This window comes from Patella vulgata, chromosome 5 (assembly GCF_932274485.2).
Source record: "Patella vulgata chromosome 5, xgPatVulg1.2, whole genome shotgun sequence".
Classification (NCBI taxonomy): domain Eukaryota; kingdom Metazoa; phylum Mollusca; class Gastropoda; family Patellidae; genus Patella; species Patella vulgata.
In genome coordinates, this window is record NC_065883.2 from 15,899,695 (window position 1) to 15,922,509 (window position 22,815).

Genomic DNA, 22,815 nt, shown 5'->3' on the forward strand with positions numbered 1-22,815 from the left:
CGATTTTGATAACTATCACAAAGATACATTGGGCGTAATTGTCGTGTTGGACCGGGCGTATTGCACCTGGAATAATATATACACTCCTTTTTCCAACGATGATTTCCACAGAGCTGTGCAAAAAAGTCAAGTAACTATTGCTACTCATATCGATCGCTAGGTCCCCGATTCAAGGGACATAAAAGTGAAATAGAACATTGGTCTGTAATTTATTGTTAATTGTCAGAGACCGTGTGTCTTGAATGCTTTCTAGAGTATATCCTGACTAGCAAACCTTATCTCGTGACTATCTTACCAATTCATCAAAAACGACGTAAATCCAGGACTAAAAAGCCCCTCCCCCCTACGCCCGCCCCGCCAAAAAAATTGAGACAATTATCACCACCGAGTCACTCCGTCTATTTCGAGGCAATATTTTCAGTGACTACTGATTACTTTGTAAGCGCCCACATGGAAATATGGTCGTATATTGCCGTCGATCCGCCCACTCGTCGCCCACAATTTCTTATGACACTCTACAAATTACATTTGTCATTTGATCGTTTTATAATTGATATTATGTTCTTTACATCAGTAAGGAAAACATAAAGTTAATTGTACAGATGTAGAGAGATTGGTGAACCATCTTGGGGCTGATATTCTTATTAGAGATTCAATTCTGCAAGGGTTTCCTATGTCACTCAAATTACGAGATTTTTAAAGTTTGTAGAATAACAATATCTGTTTCTCAATAAATGGCGGACCAAACTAACGTTTCCGTTACTCGCTGATGTCACAACCGGAAACTGGTGATGAAAAGCCTACCAAGCGAGGCTACCATAGCCATTGAGCATGTTACTTGATAATCGAGAATATGTGGGTGGAGTTATCGTTTGTCAATCAAACGATCGCCAATTCTCATAGACGGTGATGACAGAATTGATGCCTATTTCTAGCCCTAAATTCTGACAGTGGCATTTCCGTTCAGAACAAAGTAATCTGACTGGAATTTTCAACATTTTCTTTTTTTATCATCTATTTTTTTAATTATTATAGCAAGAATGGCCAACTCTTTATAAAACTCTTAACTAATGTATCTTTAAGGCAAGAGTACTTCACACAATTAGACTATTGAACACGGGAGGTTATCATTTGTTTTATACACAAATAACTGATCACATGACGTGTTCGTTTATACATAAATATAAAACATATAACGTTGCCATCTCATCATGATGCCCACGAACACAAATGACGAGTTGAAGACAAACCAATGGTTGAATGGAATTAATAACAGTAATATAACTGTTTTTAAAAAGTAATTTATAAACTAGATACACGTAGATAGCAGTATTAGGTGTAATTGATACATGCTAAATATCAAGCAAGGCTTTTGTATAAATAAAACATCAATTTGAACGGCTAAATATTTGCCACAACGACCTCATTACATATAGACAGCTCCGAAAGAATAACTCCTTTTCATGAACATCGAGGTCAAAGTGGCATCTAAAACAGAGTTTTAAATCGTCAACAGATCATCTCTCATCAGTTTTTTTTTGTTAAATTTAAACAAAGAAAGTGACTATTAACCTTCTGGCGCAATGACACTTAAAATGAGATTTATAATTAGGTTGTTGTCAAGTATTAGGGAAAGTCTTTATGAAACCATAAACAATTGAAAGTAGAAATAACCATTGGAGAAGTAGAACGGTAAATCAATAGTAGTACGAAGGTTGTTAATTTATTATTGATGCGGTGTTAACGGGCGACTGGATGTACAATCAGTTGCAGTCTTATACCACAGCAGAATGACAATCTAAAGATAGGTAGATTGTGTCCCCTACAATAAGAATGACAGAAGTAGGATATTATCGTAGTTAGTTGATCTCAGGTAAGTCTGTTATGCAATACACCTGCTTTGTTAAAATATCTTATTGACACATACGGTGCGGAAAACTGTTATACCGTTATAGGAACAGTTACAATTGATGTGTTTTTACCAATATGATTGCTAACATTGCTTGGATCGAAATACAAGCTTTGTACAGGTTAAGGATTTTACAATATAGTTATACCGATGATGACAAAAGCTATGGTAAAAACATAGGTTAAATATATAATACTTGTATAGTAAATGTATACATATTGACGAGAAGCAATACTATTGATATTGTTCCACATATGATTTCAAACTATGCAACCATATACAAGCTTTGCACAGTCAAATGATTGTAAATTATAGTTATATTGTTGCTAATGGCCACGGTTAAGGAAGTATGCCAGTTGATGCAAAAAAGAAGGATGTTAAACCTCATTTTATTTCATATATTTTTCTATTATTTTACCAATCTGATATTATCTGTTCAATATATTAATCAACACAAATGAATCATGCCCAAGGATATATGCACATAATACTGCAGTCATATTTTATTATTATCTTTTTTGATCTGTTATTTGTTGGGCTACTACATTTGTTTGGTGTTTGGGAGTTATCAATGTTGATGTCTGTCGGCCACATATTAAAATGCCATAAATACCAAATGTCACAGTGCTTGAAATTTTGTTTTTTTATAGGAGTGTTTCAGGAATTATTCAATTTATTTTTCTCTGGGAAGAACCCCTTGTGAAATTCCCTTCATTACGTTTACTTTGTTAAATGTCTTAACAAATTCTGGCATAAGATTCAATTTTGTGGAAAGTCTATGAAACGGTTCCAAATTTCGGTCTCTAATGAATGTTTGCTGCCGGTCACAGATAAATAGTAGGCGACCCTTCATCTCTTTCATGTTATATTATATGATTAATAATATAATCTCATGTCCAAGTACTATCAACAATTTAAAATTTATTATTTAATAAAACTGAGGAGGATAGGGTGAAATAGTTTTAACCTTTCGTAATATTTGTTTTATAATTTAAAGTATTCAACTGTTTTATACATTTAATGGTATTTTTAATAAGAGTTTTTATCGATGAAATATGGATATTTTATTCATCTGTATTATACACCCATATTTATAATACTGTTTTCATCGATAAATCAATTGATATTTTGAATATTGCTTTAATATATAAACTGATATTGTTTGCTCATTTCCGTCCAAATGACACTGTCGTGTCTGTCTACATCCCATTATTTGGATTATTAAAGTTAGGTGTGATCATGTTGCTAGCATTACTTAGTGTCATCATCAAATTAATTACTTCATATAAAAATAACTACACGACAATACATAATAAATCATTTACAGCGCGACATAACAGAATGAATCATTTACAGCATTCGTAAACTGTACCATATATGGGGCTGTATTCAATTAAATTTGCTTAAGTAACTAATATGAAATGAAATGAAATGGGGTTTAACGTCCTATTGCTCTGCTCCGTCTGCGTTAATGAAGACGGGTATACGCCTACTCTTGTTTCGAATTCTAACTGCCAAGGGATCTTTTACGTGCAGTAGCAACTTGGGTTCCATCTTCCTGAAGTAGCTTACATGTAAGTATGATCTTCCTGAAGTAGCTTAGGTAGCATCCTCCTGAAGTAGCTTAAAGAGCCAAATCGCTAATATTTTGGACCTAGGAATTGACACAAATGGGTCGTAACGCATATAATAATGTAATAGGAATATATATAAACTGATTTACATTCAATCGTTTCGATTTTTACTCTAATTTCAAATCAGTTATGTTCGGCGAAATATGTCAGAAGTCTCAATCAAATGAAAATCTCTAGTGTCTGGTTATTCTAGTCTACATATTATTTATTACGCATACTCTCCCGATATGAATATGCCGTCACCTATTGACATGACTTGTTGAATGTCTAGCCTCGTTCTTGTTAGAATGGGCCTGAAACGCATTATGGTACACGATTCGTGTACCAATGGTAAAATGTTTATTTTATCTTAAGTATTGGATATCAGAAGCCCATCTTTTGGATGATATTGAGTTAAAGACTTAGCTACTTTAAGTATCTTTCTGACGTAGCTTAGTGATCATGCTGATCCTGAAGAAGTTTAGACACCATCCTCCTGAAGTAGCTTAGGTACCACACTCTTGTATTTTATTCGGAGCGAAGTGTCTACGGTGATTCTTTAGTGGTTTTCAATCGTAATACTGATTCAGTAAGAAAGAATAACTCTTAACAATAGTGAAACCTCGAAAATAATTGAAACCACTACTAAACAAAATGGAATGTTTTTGGACCGATATTCCTATTAGAGATTCACCTTTCCCAAAAGTGTAGTTTGCAAGAGGGGTCGGGGATTCCTGTTGCGCTAAAATCTCTTTTGGTGGCAAAATACCTTAAATGGCGTTCTTCATTAGTTCAGTTGGTGTTGAAACATCAGACGTTAAACACAATTCCCATTCATCTCATTATAGTTTGCAAGGGGGGTGGGGGATTCCTGTTGCGCTAAAGTCTCTTTTGATGGCAAAACACCTTAAATGGCGTTCTTCATTAGTTCGGTTGGTGTTGAAACCTCAGACGTTAAACACAATTCCCATTCATCTCATTTTAGCCATAACAAGTTTCGGTTGTCATACTCTTGCTAGAACAATTGACACCACTTCAAATTTCAGAAGTCTATATAGCGAACAAACTGTTGTATTTGTAAGCATTGTTCTTTTGGTGCCAATTCTATTTCGTTTCTTGAATTTCGAAATTATTTTGATACCATTAGTCATCAAAGCGAAATTAAATAGCTGGGTTTAACGTCCTAATGTTCTGCACAGACTGGGCTGTGAGGGAAATTTTGCTCGGACAACCGCGCTAAGGCCCATTCTTTTACATGCACGCCAATGTGTGCAGGGGACCTCGGTTTTTCTTTCCATCCGAAAGACTACGGGTCTGAATAATCACAAATGGCCTATTATGATAATATAAAAACAAACCTCTATTCAGTAAACACCTGACCATGCCTCTTATTTGAATTTGTATTTGATTTACACCAGAACTAATGTCCCATAAAGCGGACTACGAAGGTCGCATGTAAGGTCAATTTCTATATCATATTTGTATCTGTCTTTTTAATTTAATTGAAGATCAACAATGTGTAATTATTGTGTAAGAAAAAGGTCGTTAGTATTTTATTAGATGTATTTTTTTATAATCGATAGTCTTTATTTAATAGCAGGAATGAGATCGGTAATTGCTTTTAATTTTAAATCATAACTATTTCTTGTCCTGTAACAATTTTTTTGACTTTCAATTGATCTTAATCTTTATGTCAGGACTTTATATGTCAGGTCTTTATACACCCTTCCTGCCATGTTAAATCCATGTCATTCATTGAACTATAACAGAGTCGTGCTGGCACCTCCGAAGGGGAGTAGGCAGACCAAACTTAGGCCACGTTGGGGCTGGGGGAAGCGCCGGAAAATTTTAGGGTCTGTTGGAGGTTATGATTTCGTCCTGAAGATCTAACCTATAGTTAGCAACAAGAGAAAGAGAGAGGGAGAAATGGGGTTTAACGTCCACTCGACACAAACTAGGTCATTTCGAGACTAAAACAAGAGAAAGAGAGAGATAGAGAGAAAGAAATGGGGTTTAACGTCCACTCGACATAAACTATGTCATTTCGGGACTTGGTTTAATTTTATTTCAATAATTCGCTTGCGCGTAGGGATCTTTAGCAGTGGGAAGAAACCGGAGGACTAGGAGAAAACCCACGAGGTTGGATAGTTAGCAACAATTAAACAATCAAGATTTTAAAGACCTACGAGTAATGAACGTGAAGACGCCCTAGATTTAAACCGTGTCACCGGTATACTAAGTTTACTTTAAACCTGGCCAAGTAAGTTACTGGTGACAGAATAAATGTCAATAGGATGGATTACGCTACATTTCGATGCGATGCCCTACCGGGGTATAGGAGTGTGTCAGGCTATGTGCCCTCCCATCCGAAAATGTTCCCGGTCTCCAGAAACAAATGCCCTCGAATTTGGAAACAGTTATCTGTAAAACTTTAGGAAATGTCCCCGTCAAAGTATTTCATATTCCCAATGCCTTATGACAACATTGTGCCATCGTTTGGAACTGTTCTTCCCTTATTCCAACCAAATCCAGAGATACTAAAAACCGACCCTCCTTGCCAATTAACTCTCAGCGTTGATGTGACAGGAAACCAGTTAACGCTAATGGTGATTGTGGCTAGTTTGCATCGATTTGTAACCACAATTTCGCAATTAATTCCGCATTAACATTGCCATGGACAGACTGGGTAGCTCTGTGCCCTCTGACCAACTGGTTTTATTGGACCCCTATCGCCATGAAGAAAACGAAACTAGTTTGATTCACTAATCCTGCACCTCACCCATACACCATTCTTCTCCTCCGATTGAGGTCATTGAGGCCCCGTACCATCTGGTTTCGTTGGGCCCTCTTCACGGCAAGGAAAAGCGAGGAAAAAAATGATCTTTGAGTGAAGTGCGGAAATAGTAAATCAAACTAGTTTCATTTTCTCGTCATGTCACGCATTCTTCACGCACTTTCTCAGAAGAGAGGGCACATGGCCACACACATCGGATTCCAGTGTTTTGAACCCTTTCCATTTTCTTCATTTATGAGGGCTGGATAGGCAACCTACACACCCATCACGCCTCTGGTCTATAACATTTTTTTTAACATTCTGATCTGATGTTAATCTTTATAACGAATAAGACGCAATACATGTTATCATCTGATAAAAATATTGAAAGGCGTTGACCATTTCAATTGTTTCCTCTGCTAGGTAACTAGAATCTGGCGGCTGTGGCGGTATTTTCGTAGGTGATTCTCCTATTTCATGAATTTTCAGCAAAACACGAAGGCAAATGTACATTCAAACACTCTTCTTCAATTCTAGAATGAAAAAAAAGTCAATAAAAACTGTCACGGTTGTGGGGAGAGAGAATTGTTCTAAATGTAACGTGAACGTATATACATGTAATATTAATGTGAGCGGGGCTTTTCCACACTGACTGTATGCTCGTAATGCCTGCAAGAAGTTCGGTTCTCTACAATCAATTCGAGCAACGTTTACAACACAATACTAAACATAGTTTCGGATCAGCCATTTGAAGTTGATAGGGTTAATTGGACACTGTGTCAAGTAGGTAGGAGGGTTATTCCAATGTGAAGCTGCCATGAAAATGAAATGAAATGGGGTTTAACGTCCTACTGTTCTGCCCCGAACTGGGCTAATGAAGACGGGCATACGCCATACAGTGTGCTATGAGGGAAATTTTGTCCTCACAGTGGCACTACGGCCTACTCTTATATCGAATTCCATCTGTCAGTGAATTTTTAACGTGCACGCCAATGTGTACACAGGACCTCGGTTCTTCGTCCCATTCAAACGACTAGACAGCTGTCCTTGTCAGGTCCTCCGTCTTACATCACTGACAAGGGGGAACCACGCCGGAAAATCTAGATTAAATTTCTCGCCAATGCAGGGATCGAACACCCGACCTCCAGGCTAGCGAGCCAGCGTCTTAAACACAATAAAGCACAACTGACATCAGCGTAAAGTGTCAATTAATGGGAAAGTAATGGTATTTAGAACTAAGTTTAACTTATGGAGCAAAATCATTTTCATATGAGGGGGATCACGGTGGCTAATAGTAAGTGCAGGGGGACTGCACCACACATAATTTACATAAAAACAAATACGTGGACAAGACACCATACTCAGAAGCCACAAATAAACAAACAACTAAAAAAAGGTGAATGGATCCGGGGGCTAGCCGTAAGCGTCCACTGCGCTGTACAGTACCGGGCCTGTAGTGACACAGACTTCACTCAAATTTGAAAACAATCAGGAATACAACCCAAAGAAATCATTGTGTAATGTCAGCATGAGTCATGATGTGTATGCTACAAGAAATACGAATGTAAGCATACTGTCGTAAAATTCAACTATACAAGTAACCATATCGGTGAAATGTATAAAAAAAAATAGTCTAAAAAACTAAATGCTCTAAATCAATAGAAACGTTTCAGTGTTCAATGGAATCGAGGTAATTGAATACATTTAGGACACATGTTCCTGGAGGTCGGGTGTTCGATCCCTGCATTGGCCGAAAAAGTTCATCGGGATTTTCCGACGTGGTTTCCCCTTGTCAGTGGTGCAGAACGGAGGGCCTGATAAGGCCAGCTGTCTAGCCCTTCGGATTCTACGAAAATCCGAGATCCCGTGTATACATTGGGATGCACGTAAAAGATCCCTTGGCAGTTGGAATTCGATATAAAAGTAGGCGATAGTGCCGCTGCCCGGGCAAAATTTCCCTCATAGCACACTGTATGGCGTATGCCCGTCTTCATTAGCCCAGTATAGGAGCAGAACAGTAGGACGTTAAACCCCATTTCATTTCATTTCCACCCATTCGGAGGCATCATGAAAAAATACCAAACAGGGCAATGTTTTATTTATGCAACAGTTCCGAATGACTGGGAAATATTGATGTGTTTTATATTACATCAAACAATCTCATTTGTTTGTTTCTATCAATCTAGAACCTTTAATAAAATTTTGAAACAAATGAACGGCGCCTCATATGCTTTATATTTTACTCAGGCGTGTTCTGTAATAATAGCAACTATACGGTTGCTTGCTTGTGACGTAAATGACGTTATTGATTTTACCAGTTATATAGAATGGTCTGCAATTTTATGGATTTTTCAGTTCGGATTCTGGGGACGGGGACTGGGAAGAGGCTTCTCCCCCTTCCCAATAATTTGCAACTATGTATATATGTGTTTCTTCGTTTAATAATCCGTATATTGACTGGATACGCCAACAGCCCCCACTCCAATATGAATTTCGTTCCGATGGGTGTGATTATATTATATACATATAATAGGTACATATGGATGTCATGATGCCAAGTTGATCCTAACCGGCTAAAGACTTTTCATGTGGTCGTTATAGAAGAGCTTGAGAATATTCACCTTATTATCATAGTTTGTACAGAAAGAGTATTTATACTTGATTTATAAACGGGTCTATCGTCAATTTACTGACAGGGAAGCTTTAAATACGCTTATCAGATAAGTAAGATATGATCTTGGTTGTTAGTGAATTAAGACGCCGAGGCCATATGTCAGATTCTGATATAAGAGTCACGATACCAAAGTTGTACATTTTATATGAGACAAGTTGCCTACTGGTGTCTGGATGAAACACTTCTCGATCTAGATAACTTCCTGTTTACCTAGTGAAGGTCGTTACTATGATGATATAATGAAGTATTCGTTTACGACCGGTCTGCGATAATACTAGAGGTGGAAGGCCCACACGAAGAACAAGGACGATGCGGCTTGATTTGTGCATGATAATACATGTACTAAGAAGATACTTACCGAAACGTCGTGCCTATGTACAATAACCCAGTGATTGTTGTCCCATATAACTGTTTTAGTTCTGTTCTCTCGTTCGAAGTCCTGTGAATAGTGACAATGTCTTTAAAAAAAGTTATTGAGACTATACTTATTGTTTCATAGTTTGGGTAAGCTCAAGTCTTATTTCGCCTCCGAATCAGATGTTACCTCATGTAATATTATGGCCTCGAACCGTAAGATTTAGGATCAGTAGTGCAGGACGCGGGGCTTGGCAATGCGAATGTCCAGCAGTTGGAATGTAAAAGAAGCCCATTTCAGTTCATTTCCTTATTTTTAAATCATAATGTGGAGTCGAATGCCACGTGTCACCATAAACCGATACCGATCTTCCATGGGCCGACAAACACAAAGTTTATGTTATGTAAAGGCAATCCAAATACAAAGCTATCTTTTATTTAGATTCGTGCTATTTGGATTTCTGCTGTTGTTATTTGTCGTCTTTGGTTATACATTATAGTTCTATGGTGCAACATTAGGGATTTGATAACCCAGATTAGCGTAGAATATTTAGACAGAACTAAACATTATTTTTTTACAGTACAAACCTTTTTATAGACTAAACACCTTTATTACACATTATAAACCCACAACGGTAAATCCCTTTGATCTTTGGGGTATATTCTATGCCCGGAATAACTTGCGGTCAGAATTTTTATAGAGAGGAATGTGGGGTTATTCTTCTTAAGGTTTTTCTTTAAACCCGTATCGGGCTATTCTTCCAGGGTAGGGTTTTTATTCCATAAGAAAACATGATATAAGGATTTTCTTACTAGAATTCAAGTATATTCTCATTTTACGTACATGTAAACATAGACGATTTATTAGCAAGATAAAGTCCTCGACATCGCTTATTTCGGGTTATTCTCTTCGGTCTTTCTTTCCCCAGCATAACCCCAGCCTCGTGCTTTATTCTACACGTATAACTTGTGGATATATATATGTGTGTGCGGTTTACATTGAAAACCTGTAGATCTGGTAAACAATGGTTCCAAAGACCTCGATATTACCATGGAGACGCGTAAACAATAACCATCGATTAATAAAAACTGAATTGATTCCATTCAACCGTGTTATAATAAACAGATATTAAAGTGGTATAAGCCACGTGTAATAACACACGTACAGGCGCGTGTCCGGGTGTGGGTGTTTTTGGGGGAGGACCCTCGAAATCCGCCGGGTCGCACGATAGATTGGTTTCTCCTATATTCATCTAACAAACGCATAAAGCCTTACGCCACGGCAGTGTGAAGTTGGATCGTTTTTCATTATTCGTTATTCAGCGTTTTATTCGTGATTCAAATATGCAGCTAGCCATGACTAGAATGATGGATGTCAAGTATCCTTCAGTAGTATAAAAGACAGTAAAACGACTTCTAGACGAAAACAGTCCACATTTTTATTCAAGCAGCGAATAACGAGCTGTTTGTTATTCGTTTTTCACCTCGTTATTCGGGATTCACATATGAAGGGGTTCATGCATCTTTAATGAGGATAATTCAGGATTTAATTCAAAACGATCACTATACAACAATAAAATAATGGATTGTAAACTATCCCCTAGAAGGGAAAACGAATAACAAACAGCTCGTTATTCGTTATTCACCGCTTGAATAACAATCTGGTTTATTTATCGACTATACGTCATTTAATATGTTTGCTACTGCCAGGGGATACTTTACAATCCATTATTCTATCGTTGTATAGTGATGGTTTTGAATTAAATCATGAATTATCCTCATTAAAGATGCATGAACCACTTCATATGTGAATTCCGAATAACGAGGTGAAAAACGAATAACAAACAGTTCGTTATTCGTTATTCACCTCTTGAATAACAATCTGGTTTATTTACCGACTATACGTTATTTAATATGTTTTCTACTTCTAGCGGATACTTTGCAATCCATTAGTCTATTGTTGTCTAATGATCGTTTAGAATTAAATCCTGAAATACCTTCATTAAAGATACATGAACACCTTATATGTGAATCCCGAATAACGAGGTGAAAAACGAATATCAAGCAGCTCGTTATTCGTTATTCACCGCTTGAATAACAATCTGGTTTACTTACCGACTATACCTCATTTCATATGTTTTCTACTGCTAGGGGATACTTTGCAATCCATTAGTCTATTGTTGTCTAATGATCGTTTAGAATTAAATCCTGAAATATCTTCATTAAAGATACAGCAGCTAAGTGAGCAGAAATGTTATCTCAGAGTTTCCGATTTTATAAAATTGCCCGCTGCTCAAATTCCTCAACATGCCCATGGGAGTAGATTGGTTAGCACGTGTGCGCTGTATCATAAGGCCTGTCAATGAGTCAACTGGTGTGATTTCGAATCTCCGGTTGTACGTGACAAGGAGTAGGGTTGCCTGTCCAACCTCGTGGGTTTTCTCCGGGTCCTCCGATTTCCTCAAACTGCTAAAGACCCCTACGCGCAAGCGAATTATTGAAATAAAATTAAAACATATGTTAGCCCCGTAATGACCTAGTCTGTGTGGACGTTAAACCCCATCTCTCTCTCTCTCTATCGTCATGCAGTTGCCGTGGTTGAGGTGAACTGTGTTTCAACAAAATAATCAACAAAAGGGGGGTACAAGAAAGAGTCTAGACACAAAGCTAATCCGCCATTTTCTAGTACGTTATTTGTGAAATATTAATTTTTCTTATCGCGTGTATTCGATACTCGGTATTTTCCGGCGTGGTTCCATCTTGTAAGTGGTGCAGGACGGAGGACCTGGCAAGGGAGAGTATATAGTTCCGATGGAACGAAAAACCTAGGTCCTGTGTAGACATTTGCGTGCACGTAAAAGAACCCTTAGCAGGTGGAATTCAAAGTAAGAGGCGGCCGTAGCGCCGCTGTCCGGACACAATTTCCCTCATTAATTAATGGTCTAATTAATGCTTCCACTTTCAAACGAATTCTTGTTGTTTAGCTGACGGTGCCCTAATCCTATAGAGTGACTATAGACAGACATCAATGATAGCATCTTGTGGAATCGGCGGCGTAAACACTCGTGCCCATCACCGACGCGCATGAGTGCAACTTGATATAGCATTGTTTCGTGTGTGGACAGTGCACAGTACAAGTTACAAGGCTTAAATAGTGAAGTAGCTAGGGTATAGATTCGTCTTTTTTCCCATCATAATGCCTCGCTCGCCTTGACAATTTTCGAGTCGCATGTTCAACTGGCTTTTTTGCTAGATTTTAAGGCTCTTTTTCAACGATTTCCAAACGTTTACTTAGACGAAAATATCAGCCAAATAGCTCTTGGAATGGCTACAGATGCAATGAATTGGCGGATAATTTTCTTGCCCCCCCCCAACCCCCCTCTCAGCGGCGTGCTCCGACTCCGTGGTCAGTTCCCCCATTTTGCGCCCCCCCCCCCCGTTTTCAAAATTCCTAGATCCGCCCCTGCATTTCATTTCATTTATTATCCTAATGTATATTTAATGCCCGGTAGTGAAGGGGACATTAATTCGCCATCATTCGAGATTTATTTATTGAACAATTGAATTTATTGTCAAATATTCAAATAGGTTAATTGGATGAGGTTCGGTTTGAACTACTAAACTAGTAGCAGATAAAGAGGAACTTCACATCGCATTTTCATTCTAAACTAGAAACTATATGTGTAATATGGACGGTCTTCAGATGCTGGTTACTCCGGGTTTGTTTTGTTTTTAGGGTTCAAAGTACAGCCTAAAGCATGGAACAGCCTAAATCCGTCCATAAGAAATGTCTTATCACCCTCAAAATTTAAACAAGAACTCTCTAAACATGATCTGAAAATACCTCTCTTTTATTATATTGGCAAACGTAAAAATCAAATTATACATAGTGAACTAAGACTAGGCTGCAGTAATTTAAATTTTCATAAATTTACAAGACATATTTCAAATACTCCCAAATGTTCATGTAGTAATTCAATAGAAGATCCTTATCACTATCTCCTTATATGTTCCTCGTATTCAGATGCTCACCATAGAACAATCGACACTTTACCTTCGACACAGCAAAACATTAAAGTGCTACTATATGGATCTGAAACACTGACATACGACGAAAACGTGTCAATATTTAGCCAGGTACACAATTTTATTGAAAAAACCGACAGATTTAAATTTTAAAAAAAGCTGATTTTAATTATTTTAAATTTATGTTTACATGTAAATATTTTTATTGGGTTATGTAATTTATTTGTAACCGGGAGAGGGGTTTATATAGGCCTTGCGTGTTCCCCAATCCCCCCAGTTTCTGAATAAATATTGTTTACAAAGAAAAGTACAGAATTGAGTACTTCCGGCAGGATGAGTATGGCACTGGCCGATTCTTTTCCTTGTGATTTTCCAATAATAGTTTTACGTTTTAGGGATGAAGGTTTTGGTAATGACAAGAGTCCATTCGCTCGTGTATAACTTTCCACGATAAACCCCGATTGTTGCAAAAAGTCCATGTTGTTAGATAAATTCAAAAATCAAATTCACCAAATCGATGCAGAATAAATTGTTCAAAAGGCATGCCAATTTTCATGTCGATCGGGCTTGAATTGACGAATCTTAAGGCTTTTTCGAAGAGCGTCACCACAAGAAGGACAAGATGAGTAGCGGTTAGCTGGTAGCTGGTCCAATTAGTAAAACATTAAACCCATGTCATTTCACTATAGAGAAGTTTTGTTCTCCAGTTTCATTCATTGGCACACGTCATTATTAGCTCGCAGCCTTAAACTATAGCGGGTTTGCTGTTTAATTTTTCGAAAATGAGTTGTTTTCGTTGTTGCCTGAAATGATTAATAATCATATACATGATAAAATATAGCAAAAATTGACAAACAAAACAACATTTAAAGCACACAATGTTTTATATATACAGCATAAATTCCTCATCGTCATGAGGACAGCTAAATTGATGATACATTGATGAACAGATTATCGCTAAAACAAATCCATTTTTTCTGAAGGTGTCACAAACAGTACAGATCTGTTTATTGACGCGAGTTATACAGAGAGAGAGAGAGAGAGAGAGAGAGAAATGGGGTTTAACGTCCACTCGACACAAACTAGGTCATTTCGGGACTAACATATGGTTTAATTCTATTTACATAATTCGCTTGCGCGTAGGGGTCTTTAGCAGTGGGAGGAAACCGGAGGACCCGGAGAAAACCCACGAGGTTGGACAGGCGACCCTACTCCTTGCCACGTACAACCGGGGATTCGAAACCACGCCAGTCGACTCAATGACAGACTTTATGATACAGGGCGCGCACGCTAACCATTCAGCCATCCAAAGCCCCGCGAGTTATACAATGTAAGAAATGGCGAGGAAGGGAATGGAAGATATACCGTCTTGATAGATCAATGTATAGGTCAGTTCGAGAATCGAACTACAGCTGTTAATTCATAACTTCTACTGGTATGTCTGGATAATTTTACCGTGACGGTGACTTACTATGTTTAAAGTTTAAATTCCAACTGAAAAAGGAATTTTTGTTTCCACAGCCGGACTAATTCGGCCCGTTAAGATATTTTTTATAGCACCTTTTCTGGTTGGTCAAACCCACTGTGGTACAATCAATTCTAAGAAATCGGTTGAAAGGTCGTGAGTATCATAACATTTGTCTGGCTGAGCCAGTTGAATAACCATACATGTAGAGAGAGAGAGAGAGAGAGAGAGAGAGAGAGCGATGGGGTTTAATGTCCACTCGACACAAACTAGGTCATTTCTGGAGTAACATATGGTTTAATTTTATTTCAATAAATCGCTTGTGCGTAGGGGTCTTTAGCAGCGGGTGGAAACCTGGGGACCCGGAGAAAACCCACGAAGTATGACATGCGACCCTTCTCCTTGCCACGTACAACCGGGGATTCGAAACCACGCCAGTCGACTCAATGACAGACTTTATGATACAGCGCGCGCACGCTAACCATTCAACCATTCAGCCATCCACCCCCCCGCGAGTTATACAATGTAAGAAATGGTGAGGAAGGGAATGGAAGATATACCGTCTTGATAGATCAATGTGTAGGTCAGTTCGAGAATCGAACTACAGCTGTTAATTCATAACTTCTACTGGTATGTCTGGATAATTTTACCGTGACGGTGACTTACTATGTTTAAAGTTTAAATTCCAACTGAAAAAGGAATTTTGGTTTGCACAGCCGGACTAATTCGGCCCGTTAAGATATTTTTTATGGCACCTTTTCTGGTTGGTCAAACCAACTGTGGTACAATCAATTCTAAGAAATCGGTTGAAAGGTCGTGAGTATCATAACATTTGTCTGACTGAGCCAGTTGAATAACCATACATGTAGAGAGAGAGAGAGAGAGAAAGAGAGAGAGAGAGAGCGAGCGATGGGGTTTAATGTCCACTCGACACAAACTAGGTCATTTCTGGACTAACATATGGTTTAATTTTATTTCAATAAATCGCTTGTGCGTAGGGGTCTTTAGCAGCGGGTGGAAACCTGGGGACCCGGAGAAAACCCACGAAGTTGGACATGCGACCCTTCTCCTTGTCACGTACAACCGGGGATTCGAAACCACGCCAGTTGACTCAATGACAGGCCTTATGATACAGCGCGCACGTAGGTGTCAATGAAGGGACAAACCGAGCACACAGAACGGACAACTGCAAATCAGCTTAAGTGGGAATTTTTTCCTCAAACATCACAGCATTATGAAAGTCGTGTGGCACTTTTGGGTTAAATTGATACTTCGGTCCATTCAATTCCTTTATGTCTTTCATATTCGGACAAAAGTTGGTTTGGGCCAGATACAGATTTTAAGATACTTAAAATGAAATAAGTAAGTTTGTGAGTAACAACTGTCTTGTACTACCTACTTTAATTAAATTGATATCAAAAATATTCTTTCTGTAGTGTCACCCCCTTCCGATTAGTAGCTTTTTATTGTGATATTTTAATTCTAATCATTTTATATTTCTCGAAATATGAGTTTATTTTACAAAATTGTGCTAATGTTTTACAAAACTGTCGCAAAACCTGCAACAAAATAACTTTGTCATAACACGTTTTAGGATTTACGATTGTAACAAGATGTCGTCAAACAAGTGAAGTACAACTGATAGTAAATGGCGGGAATTCGAATTAACAGACCATTAAAATTCCAAATAATGCTATGATAATTGTCTCCAGGAATGTTAATAACTTCAAGGAAGGGCCACGAAATTAAGATGTGGGTGTATTAATACTACCACTTTATATGTTTGAAAAAAAAAACCAACAACAACAAAAAAAACGCACCAATAATCTAAGCCTTCATATACAATGTACATTTAATTATGTTTTGAAAGAAATTTTAATGAGTTGCAGTTCAGATTCTGTTCTTTAATTTTACCAATTATTACAATTTTTCAAATCAGAGCAGTTCTAATTCCAAACATCTTTTTATTTATTTTTCAGAATCTGAAACCATGCCATGGGCGACAAGAAAATGGAATTTCAGAGCGTTGATGTTGATTTTGAAGCGGTTTTTAATTATCTCAACAATCCTATATAGTGTGATTTATTTAATTTTTGATACACGTTATAGTCGTCGAATAGCACACTCTTTAACGGCCAGTGTACCCCGTTATGTTTTTCCACTAGACAATAATATGTCGATAAATATATCCGATATTTACCGCCCAATACGTACAAAAACACTGTATCCATTAACTCAATCACGTGACTATTTGCTTAATAATATCAGCATCTGTGATACAGAAATATCGATTTTATTTATTATCCACTCTGCTATTGACAATTTCGAACAACGGCAAAGAGTTCGTTCAACGTATGCCTTAAGGAAACGATATTTACCAAATGAAGTACGAGTTATTTTCTTACTGGGCAGGAAGATCGATAATGGACGCCAAGGGGAGATAATCCGGGAACACGGAGAACACGGTGATATAATTCAAGGTGATTTTATAGATAGTTATCATAATTTAACCCATAAAGGTGTGATGGGATTAAGGTGGGTGTCAGAAAATTGTAGAAGTGTTAAATACACCATTAAACTGGACGATGATGCGGTATTTGATACGAAACTTTTCTTCGATAAAATGTTTGAAAAATATGGTGGAAGAAAGAGGACAATGTGGTGTACAGTTTGTTACAGAAGTGGTATTTTTCGCGAAGGAAAGTGGAAAGTTCGTAAGGATGAATTTAAAGGGTACAAAAGATGGCCGTGGGCTTATTGTGCTGGATTTGCTGTCATTATCACGGGGGATTTACCTCCTGCTTTATACCGTTCCTCTTTAGCTTCCCCATTTTTCTGGATCGACGATGTCTATCTTTTTGGAATGTTACCTCATCGAGTCGGTGGTGTAGGATTGAAAAGTTTACCCCCAGACGCTACACTACAACCGGCATACACTGCCGGAGTGTCTTGTCTACGGCGAGGAAAGGGTTGTCAAACTCTCACTGTTGGGGCCAAAACCCGTACAGAATTTGATGAGGTATGGAATTTGATGACAAAGCGTCATTAGGCATGATCAGAAACACCCAGGCCAGGGAGGAGCGTAGTGATGTGTATTCACATACGTACACCAATTCACCGATTGTGCTTAATTATTATAAAAAGAAATTCGTGTAAAATGTAGGTGGCGATTTAACATAATATTTCACACACAAAAATAAGTTATATTCTTGTCAAAAAAGATCTTGAACATCAGGAATCTCGTGACCAGTTCAGTCATTTTCAAGAGTGATACAAGTACGCTGGTGAAACCGTCGACGATTCTATGCTGATACGTATAGTAAATATGATCATACAGGAAATCCGATTCGTCTAATTTAGAAGAAATTTGTCAGTTCTCGAAGACCAATTGGTTTCATTACAGAGGTCAGGAAGCGACACACCTGGTATCTGTATCTGGTGTCAGTGCCTGTGGACATTGGAAGCATGCGCACGATATGCGCTGGTAATGCCGTCCTTGGTCAAAACGCGTGACCATGATGTTGTGGCCTTTTGGTAGATAGGAGACTACCCCCTATTAATCTGAAATATAGTATTAAATTAAATCTTTACTGGGTTAATACATTGACATATTTCAATGGTATAAAGGTTTTTTTTCATTATTATTTTTGGTTCAGTTGTTTGAGACCATTTATATTATAACTAGCATATATATTTTTTAATATAGGGATTTATACTTAATAGTTATTTTAAATATTTTAATTCATATGTTTACAATTACATGCAGTATATATTTACTTGCTCTAACCCTCCATATTTTGGGGGATCTATCTCCTAGATTGCATAGCCAACTTGCCTCTATAGTTGAACGATATTATATTAAATGAGTCAAATTGCATTGGATTAAATTGTTTTTATAACTGGTTAGTTATACTATACTCAGCCAAATTAAAAACTTGACACTCGGGATTTTTGGGACTAGATTTTTAATATTTGGTTTAGTGTTATGTTGTGCACAGACGACCTTGACATCAACAGAAAGCAAGAATACGTCTCTCCGAAAGTCCTTGACATCGATAACGTTCGTGGTGTCACAGTACCCCCCAAAATGAAATTCACAGACTTGGAGAACAATCGGAATAAAGTGTTTAGTAACGGTTGTGGCCTCATCTAGCGTCTTGTACTGCCACACAACGTCTTCTCATGGATCTCAGAACATTAGTAAACACTACCCGAGGAAGACGTCGCCACTGCTCAGCAAGAGCATGTTGAAGGTCCTGCAACGTCAGTGGTGGATTAAGGTCGTGGCTAAGCGACGGCCAATCCAGGACTTGGACACCGGCATTTCTTAAAAAATTCTGGGTAGCAATTGCTGTATGGGGTCGAACATTGTCTTGTTGAAACGTTAGTCCAGGCCCATGTCTCTGGGCCTCCGAGCTCGAAGACCAGCAGTCTGCAAGCGATTTTGAACAGTTTGTGTAGTTACCCTTCCACCAAACATCTCTCTACTTGTGGAGGTTGCAGTGACAAATCTGTTTCTAAGATGACGTAATCGTATTGCTTGATCTTCCTGAAGTGACGTCACACGTGGCGCTCCCGCCCTTGGGCGGTCGGCAATAGTTCCAGTTTGAAGCACTCTCATTCTAAGATTAATTATTGTCTGGCGTGAACAATTAAAGGCTCTTGCAACAGTGACCACAGACTGACCAGCATAGAGCCTACCTATAGCACGTAGACGTTCTACATTTGAAAGGCGCGGCATTTTCTAACAAAGATGAAAATAACAATTTTAATTTGTTTTTCCAGTTCAAGTTACGTGTGCGTGTTCAGTTTAAGCAAACTTGCACCGATTGACCTCACGAGTTTGTGTTTGCACGTGTTTTTCAGGTTTTTCATCTTTATATGCTCAAAAGTTTTTTTTCCAGTTCAAGTTACGTGTGCGTGTTCAGTTTAAGCAAACTTGCACCGATTGACCTCACGAGTTTGTGTTTGCACGTGTTTTTCAGGTTTTTCATCTTTATATGCTCAAAAGTCACGTGATCCACGTGACTTTACAATTTTATGAAATTAAAGGCTTCTTACTTCTTACTTTCGTTAGAAACACTTTAAAGTTTACTTGACTTACCAGAAAAAAAATTCGTTGAAATTCATCAGTGTCAAGTTTTTAATTTGGCTGAGTATATATTCAAGTCCTTGAAATGCTATATGAAAGATTTAGATAAAATAGTGTGACCAAGTTGTTTCTGGTCTTATTATATTAAGTTTGAGTCCAGATAACATCTTTGTTATATATTCTTATATTTATTATTAAAGATGTTAAATTCTATGTAAAATAAAATATGAATTTTTAAAGATGTTAAATTCTATGTAAAACAAAATATGATTTGGAAATCGAAACATGTAATTTATTTATTAATATGTAATGGTTGTAATGGCAAGTACATTGGAAAAACTACCGATCAGTTGAATTTACAAATTAACCAACATCTTTCTAATATAAAACTCACAAGAAATAGAGTCTTGCCGCTGAGCGAACATTTGGATATTTGTTGTAAAGGTCAATTCAAGATTTTTCCTTTGTGCAAGCTCAATATCCTGTAGTGCTATCAGATTTCTTTCCTTGTTGTGTTGGTTTCCTTCGGGAAGGTAATATATAACACTACAGGTTAAATGGTTCTTACAATAGCTTCGAAGGTTCCTCGTTCTCAATAAACAATTACTGCTTGGAATACCTGGGTGAGCTCTGACCAGTCTCGCGCAACACCCTCTTTTATAACCCCCTAATTTCTGCACGTCTTAGATTAGCCTTGACGTTAATTTCCAGCCCAAATATGGAATAAACATCTTTATTTCTCAAGACCAGAGGGGGGAACATTACCTTATTTGGGCTAGCAACCATAGGTCAATAAACAGATAGAATTTGATGAATACATGTGTTTTTTGACAATGGTTAGGATTTTACCAAAATATCACGTTTTTTATATATAAATATATCATTAAGGACCTGTGATTTGACTCTATAGAAAGAGTGAAGCAAAATTTTTTCAAACAACCAATATTGTTTTAAGGACCAAAGTACTACAATTAGTAATAATGATCTTTTGGAAACAAAAGAAAAAAACTTTATCGCTAAATTATAACCCAATTTTGAATGCTAAGGGGTGATAATTTAAATTACGTTTGATGTTTAATTAATGCTATTTCGTTTTAGTTTTTATATTTTACATAGTCATTTTCCTCTGTTATGAAGTGACCCCTACGCGCAAGCGAATTATGTAAATAAAATTAAACCATATGTTAGTCCCGAAATGACTTAGTTTGTGTCGAGTGGACGTTAAACCCCATTTCTCTCTCTCTCTCTGTTATGAAGTGTTGTTATTGTAAGAGCATAGTAACGCATTAAAATAGCCTGACGATTCGTGTGATAACGATGAAAGTACTAGCCATAAAGTTAATTTTAGCGTTTTTCTCTAATATTTGAATTTTACTTTATATATACATGTATATATTATACTGCTGTATATTTCTTTATCTTTCTCTAGATGAAAAAAATATCAAAACACTCTAGGTTTAAGAGACAATCAACCATAAATATTTAACAGGCCAGACATTGGTCTTAAGTTTCTAATGCTTAATTGATAAAAACAGGTCAAAATGTCAGACTTCTTGTTCTATGATATATTTCGAGGTAGCACATCATACGTAACAACCAACGGACGCTATAATATTATTGGATGGTCAGCTGTAATAACAGTTTCGTTTAAACCCCATCTACAACTATGGTGAATTACAAGTCTTCACTTTATTGCACGATGCTGATTGTGCCTGACTTGTGCCTGACACTTTTACAGAATGATTACTATGAAAACATGTTTTTATGACCGTAATATAAAAAGTTAAATTTATTACAGTTTTTAAGAATGGTATTTAATGCTGTTTTTTCTATTGCAATCTGTGATATTTAAATATATACATATACGTGTTGATTTATTATATTAGATATTTATATTTGAAAATTATATGATCATATAATGTTATTAGGTTAAAATCGAAAATACTACTTAGACGTACGGGGAATGTTCGTCAAGGTATTATTTCGAGACTTCATGGAAATAATGAGATGCAGGCTATTTTTATACCAGTGCGCCCATTATGTTCATCTGGTGCTATAATGTAGTCGCCATTGTTAACATTTTGTATAATTTGTATTGATCATAGTTAAGATATTTTGGGTAGCGCTTATATTCATTTAGATGTGGGAATTTAAATAAGGATATTGGTTTAAAGGAGCTAAATCGCTAACATTTGGGACCTAGAAATTCACAAAAGTGGGTCGCAACGCATATAATACTGTAATATGAATGTATATAAACTGATTTACATTTAATGGTTTCCGTTTTTACTCCAATTTCAAATCAGTTATGTTCGGCGAAATAAGTCAGCAATCTCAATCGAGTGCCAATTTCTAGCGTCTAGTTATTCTAGTCTACATAACTCCATTTGGTTTGGTGCAATGTGTCTAGCCTCGTCCCTCGAGTCTCTCAATACAACTGGGGCTGAAGCGCATTATGGTACACGATTCGTGTACCAATGTTAAAAAAAGTATTTTATCTTAAATATCGGATATCAGAAGCTCATCTTTTCCCGGTAAGTTTACATCATCAATGTTGATTTAAATTGACCAATAATTCGTGTTTTCGATGTCGAAGATTTTGGAGGATTTTGAGTTACGGACTTAGGTCCTTTAATTGGATGTCAAAAAAAAGTGTGTTATACAGATTCGCTAAATTCGAATTACTTATCCTTTAAAGATTTGTCGTGAATTCCATATAATAGCTCATAATTAATTTTCGAAATATTTGAAATAAACATTTTATTTTGCAAATTAAAGAAACAATATTTTTTTAATTTTGTTCGGATTATTAATTCTTATTGTTATTCATATTTATCTTTTTCCATTTTGGTTATATCTCAGAAACTACTTGTCATCGGTGGGCCCAAAAAATCGAAATCATATAGTTT

General features: G+C 37.1%; 1 protein-coding gene across 1 annotated transcript; it reads left to right on the forward strand.

Moving 5' to 3' along the window:
- Positions 1-1,738: 1,738 nt before the first annotated feature.
- On the forward strand, positions 1,739-22,180 carry LOC126821791 (beta-1,3-galactosyltransferase 1-like). Its single transcript, XM_056101504.1, has 2 exons — positions 1,739-1,873; positions 16,794-22,180. Exon 2 carries the CDS (start codon positions 16,805-16,807, stop codon positions 17,861-17,863), a length of 1,059 nt encoding a protein of 352 aa, XP_055957479.1. The 5' UTR covers positions 1,739-1,873; positions 16,794-16,804; the 3' UTR covers positions 17,864-22,180.
- Positions 22,181-22,815: the final 635 nt, after the last annotated feature.